This window comes from Pinus tabuliformis, chromosome 4_2, assembly GCF_031772625.1.
Source record: "Pinus tabuliformis cultivar Carrire ecotype Pingquan chromosome 4_2, CPIR1, whole genome shotgun sequence".
NCBI classification, from domain to species: Eukaryota; Viridiplantae; Streptophyta; class Pinopsida; order Pinales; family Pinaceae; genus Pinus; species Pinus tabuliformis.
The window spans coordinates 880,750,135-880,760,071 of NC_142304.1; the positions used below are offsets into that span (position 1 = coordinate 880,750,135).

The following is a 9,937-nucleotide window of genomic DNA, read 5'->3' on the forward strand; positions in this document are numbered from 1 at the left end:
CTTTAAGAGATGCATATTCTCCATTAAGTCCCATTTCTAACAAATTGCCTCATTTTCAAAGGACAATGGGCAAATTTCTTTTTACAATAACTTCTTCCTCCGAAGTCCGTTTTCACCCATTCAAATTGCGTTAGATTCAGAATGAAGAGATCTATGCAATGAGACTATTTCCAAGGGCATCCTTTGACATTCATTTTTCCCTGTGAGGAGTATTTTTAGACTTAGAGTCTATACTAGATCCATTTTGGATCACGCCTTCCCATTAAAAAGCTTTTGGATTGTAAAACATTGATATACTGATTTGAACAGTAAATGAGAGGACCTCACCCTCTTCTTTCAGCCTCCATACACTTGCCTTGCATAGTGCCTCTGAACCAAAGCCTTTGAACACTTTCCTCCCTAGATGGGCTAGTCCTCTTGGAAAGAATTGTCTTTCTCATTGACTTCATGCAGAGCTTCTGCTGAGAAGGTCACAGAATGTAGTTTGAACTTCTTTACCTTGATCATTGATCCAAGGTGGCTCAAACCAATGTGAAGTTACATCTGCTTCACAAAATTTTCATTTGTACTTGTTTGACATACTGTCAACAACAACTGTTAACAACAATAGGATTACAGACAACAACTAGATGGCCTAAACTCTTGCTTCAACAAAAGAAACAGATTTCACATCTGTGAATACCTCGATGTCTTTACAACCTTTACACTCTTGAGGTAGAAGCCTAAAATGAAACTCCTCCTTGGAATGGTTTCAATTGTCTTCATGGTAGCTTTGGAACTTTCTCCATAAGATTGTCCATAGCCAAGACCAAAATACTTAGGCCTTTCCTCAACCATTATTGGCTCAACAATACCCTGTGCATGTTTGCCCAAGACTTTTCCTTCATAGCCCATCTTGGACATAACTTGGACCCTATGCACCTGGTATGTTTTTCAAAAGAACCAACATAAACATTCTTAGAAGAATTTGAAGACAAATTGGAATTATTTACCTCTTCTTCACGCTGATACTTGACTAAGGCTTCTTTGGCAACAAAGAGCTGTGTCTCCAACTCATGCATCCTTTCCAGGTTCATATTTGCAATATGAAGTTGTCTTTCCATTTCCTGCAATTTGTCAGAAAGCAATTGCTTTTCTTCCTTCATGGAATTCAATTGCTCTTGTAATATGATGCTCTTCCTTCCATCTGCATACATTTCTCTCACCATATCCATCATGGTGAACAAGTCTTGCTTCATGTCTTCATCAAAGAATCTTGTGAAGAAAGAAGATTTTGAGGACTCACTTGTAGAAGTAATCATTATCAAAATGAACAAAAGAACTTCAAACAAGATTAACAAAGAGCTTATTCAAGAAACCTTTTGCAACAAACCTCTTGTGCTTCAAGGATTGCTTTGAGGTCCTTTGGGATAAGAAGAATGCCTTCAGCCCTTCTTCCTTCTTGTCCTCTCTTGGACTTAGCTATCAATAGCTTTCCCTTCTGCAAAATCAAACAATAGTCAGTTTACAAACAATCAAACAATCAATCCTTGACTGTTTAAACACCTTTCAAGTTAAACAAGCAAGTAGATTGCTCTGTCAATCAAGCATTCTGATCTAATACCACTTGCACCATGATGCAACCTGCTTCATGATACAACCTGCTCCAGTATAACCAGTTCTGATATAACCTTCTTTGAAGGCGGGGTTAATCAACCTGAGGCTCTGATATGACCGCTCTGATATGACCGCTCTGATACCACCTGATCTGAAATGGGGACCTAAAGGCTTCTTGTCAACCAACAAGAACCTCTCCCACTCCAAAGCTTAAACAATTTCCAAGATCTATGCTTATGATTGATAATTTGCGGAATTAAAAGAAATTGAAATAGGTGAATTTCTTGTGTTTGCCTTTAACAGCTTAATTGCCTTAAGTTTATTTACTTAAACTGATATATAAACACACATAACAGTAAATGCAGCAAATAAACAAACCACAGGAGACAACAATATAATATGGAGTTCACCCTGATATCTTGGGCTACGTCTCCTTGAGCACTAATCAACTCGATTAGGCTCTTTGGGATTATGGTAATGCTTCTTTTACAAGTTCCACACTTAACTCCATAGTTTTACAACTGTACCTATGAGCTTAGAAAACCATCTTACCCCTAGTTGTCCTTACTCTGCAGACAGATCTAGGCTTCTCTGGACTAGACTCCTTCAATCAACACTCTGAGCTATCTTGCGCTCTAGCTTGCACCAACTCCCTCGGAATTCTTTTACTGTCTTTGGAATTCCTTCTTCTATCTTCAGCACACTTTGGACATCAGCAATAGCTTGATCATTTGATATCTTTGTTGTTCTGAAACTTCATTACTGCTCCATGGCTCTTAGAAGTCTTCAGGATTTTCTGAACTCCATCTCAATGGATTCAGCGGTCCCCTATAGTCACCTCGACTATTGGAACCTTAAGAATGAACGCTGGGTCTATTCTCTGCAATTGCCTCCAACCTCTAGCGCCCTCTACGTCTACTCTCGGCTCTAGCTCTTGGCTTTGGCTCTCAGCTCTGACTCTCACGAGCTTCTGTGTTCACTCGACCTCCAAGCGACTCTCCGTCAATTGAGCTCTCTGGTTTTGCTTGACCTCCAAGCAACTCCAAGCTCCCTCTGTCAATTGTGCTCTCTGGTTTTGCATGTTTGCATGTTATGAATAGAAAATGGCACCTTGGAATTTGCATGGAATATATTCTGCCTTAGAAATTCAACTTATTCTTGGATATATGAATCATCTCTCTCCAGATTGTATTAAAAAGTGCCTTGAGTTTCAGTGTTGCACGAAGCGCCCCCCCCCCCCCCCCCCCCCCCCGCTCCGAAGCTCCGAAGCGAAGCGCCCCGTACGGAAGCGCCGTACGAAGCGCCTTCCGAAGCGCGATTCGCAAATTTTTTTGCGCTTCCTGGAATTTCCGATGCGTCGGCTCCGAAGCGCGCTTCGGGTCGCCGAAGCGTGGCGCTTCGGAGCAGGAAGCGTGCGCTTCATGCACGCTTCCGTACGCTTCGGGGGAAAGGGGCGTGCCCAAGGGAGAAAAACAAATTTTTTTTTAAAGTTATCTTCACTCAACCTTAAGGGGGTGGGTTAGGGTGAGGTTAGGGTGAGGTTAAGGTGAGGAATGAAAAGAATAAAGCCCCCATTCATTCCTCATTTTCTCACTTTGAGTTTATGAGAGTTGGAGAAGAGAAGAGAAGAGAGGAGAGGAGAAGAGAAGAGAGGAAAGGAGAGGAGAGGAGAAGAGAGGAGAGCTTGGAGGAGTGAAGAAGGAGGAGCTAGGAGAAGGAGGAGGAGCTTGGAGCAAGAGCTTGGAGGACTTCATCTACAAGAGCTAAAGAGGTAAGTTCAAACCCCAAACTCCCTTGTTTTTTTGAAATTTTTTTTGTATTTTTCTCCTCCCTCTCCTACTCTTTCCCATTGTTTCTATTTGCTCCTTTATTTACAGGTTGTCGTTGTCCACCAACTATATCCATATTCCAAGATGGTGTTCTTTTGGCTTCTATGTATCATTCCACTCTTGGTTTTAATGATGGCAAGGGTGAGGAATAGAAGGGAAGAAACAGAAGAGGACATTGGTGATGGTCCTAATAGTAGTGACCCAATGTATGATGAGGAGGAAGGGTTTGAAGAGGAAGGGGATGAACTTGAAGGGGACACTGAAACACAAGATGGGAAAGCTACATCAACACCCTTGTGGAACTATGTGACCAAACTTGATGGGGGAAAGGGTGGTGGATCTTACAAATTTGTGTGCCCTCATGGTTGTCATGGAGGAAAACCATATTGTGGTTCATATACCCGTCTGAGGAGGCATCTTTGTGGGGTGCTGGACAGTGATGAAAAAAAGGGTTCTGTGGGGGTACAAATTTGCCCAAACATTTCAACTGAAGAAAGAAGAAAATACATCCAAATAGAGATGGCTGCACAACAAAAAAACAAGAAACAAAAAACTCATTCTGAATCAAGTGCAACCTCTAAATTTGGTAGTTGCTCATCTCCTCATGGTACTTCTGCAAGCTCTGGAGGTAGAAGAACAATAGGGGATTTCCTTAATGTTGCTGGGAGGGATGATGTGGATGGAAAGATAGTCCGTTTTCTTTGTGCTTGCGGTGTACCATTCAATGTGCTTCGCTCTCCCTATTGGCATGAAATGGTAAAGGCCATCAATGAAGCCCCAAAAGGATACAAGGCCCCCAACTATGAGAAAGCTAGAACAGTGTTATTAGAAAGAGAAAAAGCTAAGGTTCAAAGAGCTTTGACACGTTTTACAAATGAGTGGGTAGATTCTAGGGTATCCATTGTATCAGATGGGTGGACAAATATTAGAAACCAACATTTGATAAATGTTCTTGGTGTTTCTTCTAGTGGTGCAGTATTTATTGCATGTCATGACTCCTCCTCCATCACTGCATCTGTACAAAACATTGCAGATCTCCTATTGAAATCAATCAAAGATGTTGGTCCGAATAATGTGGTTCAAGTGATCACAGATAATGCAGCAAATTGTAAGGCAGCAGGAAAAATTATTGAGCGTACTCATCCACACATCTTTTGGTCTGGGTGCCTGGTTCACACATTGAACCTTTTGATGCATGATATTGTGAAACACAAAGAATGTGGGTGGATTGCTGAGGTTTACAGGAAAGGGAAGCAGCTCATTAAATTCATCACAGGGCCTACAAGGGTAAACTACTTCTATGACACTTACTCCAAGTTGCAATTGCTTAAAATTGCAAAGACAAGATTTGCTAGTTATTACCTCACCTTTAGGCGGCTAGTGAAGGTGAGACAAGCTTTAACTAATCTGGTGTGTGCTGAAACATGGGATGAAATTAACACTGACACAGATGGTGCTAATGCAGTCAAGGACACTATTCTTGACAGTTACTTTTGGTCACAGGTTAAATATGTTTTGCAATTCACCAAACCAATTTATTACATGATCAAGTTTGCAGATTCAGATCGACCAGTAATTGGGGAGGTGTATGAGCAAATGGATAGCATGTTGGGGCAGATTAAAGACATTGTTGAGCCTAGAGATACCACCTTGTACAATTATATTTGTGTAGAGGTGCAAAACCGATGGGAAATGCTAAATATTCCATTGCATGCATTAGCATATGTTTTGACACCTAAATACTATCATCCATCATGGCTTTCAACACCAGCCCCTGGGGGGGGGAAGCAGGAGAAAACCACACCAAGATCAAGAGGTTCACCAAAAATATATGGCTGCATTGAGTAAATTAATCCCTGATGAGGAGGACGCTGCATTGGTACGGAGACAGGTGAGCAACTATATGCTCAACACTGGTCCATTTGGGAGCATGCATGCAATTAAAGATCGAGAGACTTTTTCTGCTCTTGAGTGGTGGAACATGCATGGAGGGGGTACTCCACTTCTACAGAATTTGGCATTGCGGGTGCTATCACAGGTGGTAAACACTTCTTCTGCAGAGAGGTGTTGGAGCTCTTATTCTTTCATCCACAGTGTTAAAAGGAACAGGTTGAGTTTAGACCGGGCAGAGAGCTTGGTTTATGTTCATTACAACTTGCGATTGTTGTCCCATTACTGTGAAGATGCAAAGTCTAATAAAGACTTGTTGATTTGGGACAAGAATCCAGAGGAGCCCAATTTGGAGGATGGAGTGTTGCGACTAGAGCAATTAGAGGATGCTCTTATCCAGGTATGTCCATTGTGGTATGAATTTTCCAATTTTCCCTTATAAAGCATTTCTCTAATTCATGTTTTTAATTTTTTTGTTAACTAGTGTTTTTTTTTTTGCATGAATTTTTTGAGCGATTCTAGGATGATGATGACCGTGTTGATATGCCACCACCCCCACCCCCATCTGGTCCCTTGGTTCCTAGGTTCCATGGTTCAACACCAACAGCAGGGGGTTCTTCTTCATCAGTTTCAGTGCCACGACTTCCACAGGCACCATCTTCTTCATTGCCACCACGTGGAGGCCCGCCACCACGTTCTATTCGTGGTGGAAGGAGGAGAGATTAGTAGATATATTCACAATCTACTACTTTTTGTCATAGATTACTCATTAGACTTGTAGACTTGTGAATTTGAATTTTGAACCTTTTTGGCTTGGCGGTGACCAAGTGACATATTTTGTAAACATTATTATTTGAATTTTGGACATGACAAATGTTGACAGTTGCTCACTTGCTAGATAAATCATAATATGCTCTATGTTTTATGTTTTATAATATGCTTAAATGTTTTATGTTTTATAATATGCTTAAAAATTTGATGTATGTTTGTAATAGCTAGAATATAGATGATTGTTGTACATACTAGTAACTACAATGGAATCATGGATGCCATATCTATCTTGATTTATGCAAAAATATGCATGTTTTCATGTCTTCTACAATTAATTTGGTATTTGGGATGTTTGTTTTGAGTATAAATGCAAAAAAATATAAAAATATATATATATATATATAGCAGACGCTTCCGCGGACACTTCGCTTCCTAGATTTTTGGAAAATGACGCTTCCGCGCTTCTGCTTCCAAAAAACGCTCCCGCTTCGTGCAACATTGTTGAGTTTGATGGAAACCCTTCTTCAGTGATTAATTATGTGGTAGCAATTCTAAAATATGCTATAGAGGCAAAGGTTGAACATGAGGATGCTGTTGTAAGTTTTTTTACCCATTCCATGGGCAGACTAAGTACAGAGTAGATTTGCTGTTGTATGCCCATAAGCATACCTTCTTTCACTGAGCTTACCATAAAATTCCTTAGGTCTCGAGGCCAAAGTTACAAAGCTCTTCCTTATCTGATTGTAGAAATGAACTGAGCCATGAGGAAGGCAAACAATTTCTCTCTCTCTTGTCTGCCATGAGAAGAGGAAACATCTTCTAGTGAAAGATGATGAGGAACTTGATGTTGAATATGAGGAGGAAGATGATAAAGAAGATTACCAAGAGCAAGAAGAAGAAATTCTTCATAAACAGCTAGAGAGAGGCCACTGAGGTGACAGTGGTGTTGATCTCTTTGTTGCCATAAAACTTAGGTTGCCTAGTGAGGCTTCATGTTAGGCTACTATATTTTGTCGTAAGTTGTAACAGCCTTAGATGACTTGGGGACATATGGTTGCTTGCATGGAGGCTTGTACTTGACTTAAGGATGCTTTGATCAAAAAACAACCATGCTGGTAGCGTTGTAAAAAAAAATCATGTTGGAGTGGATACAGAGGTACACGTGGCTTAGGAGGGAGCGTTTGAGTGTCGAAAGCCCATGGAAGAGGATTGTACCCCATTTCAGGAACATTCAACCTTGAATCCTTGCTTTGTTGGACATGCATGTCACTTACAGTGGGAGTGCCCCACGTGTGAACTGTCTTCCTGTAGAGTTGGGTTGTAGTGGACTAGGTCAACATTGCATTTTAGTCCTCCCTCACCTCTCATATAAATAAAGGTGGAAGGAAAGTCTTTTAATATACTTGTATACTTGCTCACTCTTGTACTTATACACTTCAGTTAGAGATGTGAGACTAGGGTGAACTAGATTTCTTGTAATCATTTCCATGTGTATTTTCTCTTTCTTCCCTGTACATGTCTGAATCCTGAAGTGGGGAAAAGAAATATCCATCGAATTCTAGACGGACATGTGGAGTAAGCTGCTTTTGTGGTCAATGATTTCATTATGTGTTCGTTAGTGAAAATGCAGAGCAGTCCACTAGGATGAATGCCTTTGTCAACAGGTTTTAGGTCTGTGCAAGTTGCAGCTAATTTTGTTTCTCATCTATTGGGACTGCCATATTGATATAAAATGAAAATGTGGAAGGTAGCATGCTTGTTCCAAGTTAGTGGGATGCCCAGGATGCCCATTTGTTGATTGTTTCTAGAACATTTGATTAAGAGTCTTGTTCTCGGTATTTCAACTTTCTAGAGTTTCTAGTAAAAATTTTTATAATATTTTCAATTTTGGTTTTCAGATTTTGGCATATACTCCACGCTGTTGAAATACTATGTAACGTTGACAAACTGTGATAACCTCACTGGGATCGAGTCATAATTCGGATTTGCTAGTCGTTGCAATATATTGCACTAGAAGCTAATATCTATTTTGAAAGCCCAAATAATTGTTTGAAACTATTATAGCTTCCTGTACTCGTCCTCTAATTCTTTATGTTTGTGTTTCAGATACATTTCAGTCGGAGATATCGTTTGGCGTTCTTTTAATCCACCTGTTAGCGTTATGGTGTATCCAAACAAGTCTGATGGAAAGTTTATGCAGCCTTTAGGGTTTGATTTGGTAAGAACTTGTCAAATATTTGGAGCTTGGATCATGAACATCTTGCCATTAAGGCACCGTTATTTATTTCCTTGTATAAGTTGGTTATTAAAATTGCGTGGATTATTAACACTGGTTTTGGAGGAATGAAATATTACAATAAATATTATTGATCTTAGTTCATTGCCTTCACCAATAATTATTTCCTGTTGCTTGAATGTGTATGCGAATTTAGACAATGCTGGTACACTATTGGATAGGCTCTAATTGATGTCCATGCTGCTAGATCGGACACCAGAATATATAGAAATAACATTTTGTACTAGAATAATCTTTTCCCCATTTCTGTGTCTTGACAAATTTGAGGATCACTCAATAGGTATGGCGAAGTACAGACGGTGCAAGGGACCCATTAACAATCTGGAAGCCTCGTGCCCCACCAGGCTATGTAGCTATTGGTTGTGTCGTCGTTCCAGACTACTATGAGCCTGACCCAAGTGTGGTGTACTGCGTACGGAAAGATTGTGTGAAGAACGTGGGTTTTGAAAAGCAGCCTCTTTTGAGAGATCACAGAGATGAAGACCTTTGGGAGTGTAGTCTTTGGCAAGTCCAAAATGATGCACACACTTTCATTGCTTGCCGGGATCACCAGCCACCTTCGCAGAGCATTGCGTTCTCTGTACTTACATAATGCGAGAAACATATTGGTGGAATGTCCTGTAATTTCTGTACTGAATTTTCCATATATTATTTTAGAGGTAGCTACAGAAGAACTGACCACTCAGGAGAGATGCCATTGCTCAGAATGATACTCAAATGGCTAACTTGGTCAGAGAAAGTGTATCGAATAGAATTTATTTATGTAGGCATCTCGTTTTGCCTGAGTTCATCTTGTATTATAACTTCACAAGGAACTTGCATGGTGATGAGGAGAATATTGTATGATTTATGATGGAAGCCCATTTTGGCATCTTCAGTCAGAATGGTTGCTCCTTGTTAATAATGTATTCTTACACGTTATTGGTCAATTTCTGCTTGACAGGTGCATTGAGTTCTATGGTCTTTCCAACATTAGGCATCAGAATGGTTGCTCCTTGTTAATAATGTATTCTTACACGTTATTGGTCAATTTCTGCTTGACAGGTGCATTGAGTTCTATGGTCTTTCCAACATTAGGCATCTGATTTTGCCTGAGTTCATCTTGTATTATAACTTCACAAGGAACTTGCATGGTGATGAAGAGAGTATTGTATGTTTTATGATGGAAGCCCATTTTGGCATTTTCAGTCAGAATGGTTGTTCCTTGTTAATAATGTATTCTTACATGTTATTGGTCAATTTCTGCTTGACAGGTGCGTTGAGTTCGATGGTCCTTCCAACATTTTTCCTTCGATATCCAAGATGGCATGACGTTTCTATTTACCTTCTGTGAAGATCTATCATATGGAATGTGATCATCTCAATGTCAATCTGAATTGTGAATTTTCGTGGAATTATCTATCTATCCAATGAATTTTTTCAGTCCATCGGAATGGATTATCTCATATAACTGGCAACTCTTTTAACATTAATTAGACCTTAAATTGCTTGATCTTGTGAACATGGAATGTGATCTTAGCATAATGTAGTGCTTTTATCTTATTTCAGACTCTTG

At 40.0% G+C, this 9,937-nt stretch overlaps 2 protein-coding genes across 4 annotated transcripts in view; both read left to right on the forward strand.

The window, feature by feature from the left end:
* The window catches only part of LOC149172507 (calcium-dependent lipid-binding family protein), a 473,345-nt gene extending 464,034 nt beyond the window's left edge, over positions 1–9,311 (forward strand). For all 3 annotated transcript variants that reach the window (XM_089424336.1, XM_089424337.1, XM_089424338.1), the window contains 2 exons: positions 8,193–8,304; positions 8,663–9,311. In XM_089424336.1, the coding sequence (XP_089280462.1) occupies positions 8,193–8,304; positions 8,663–8,974 (424 nt within the window). In that variant the 3' untranslated portion in view covers positions 8,975–9,311. The remainder of the gene's footprint in view (positions 1–8,192; positions 8,305–8,662) is intronic.
* Positions 4,816–6,202, forward strand: LOC149172508 (uncharacterized). The gene is made up of 2 exons (XM_089427734.1): positions 4,816–5,715; positions 5,838–6,202. Exons 1-2 carry the CDS (start codon positions 5,257–5,259, stop codon positions 6,039–6,041), a joined length of 663 nt encoding a protein of 220 aa, XP_089283860.1. The 5' UTR covers positions 4,816–5,256; the 3' UTR covers positions 6,042–6,202.
* Positions 9,312–9,937: the final 626 nt, after the last annotated feature.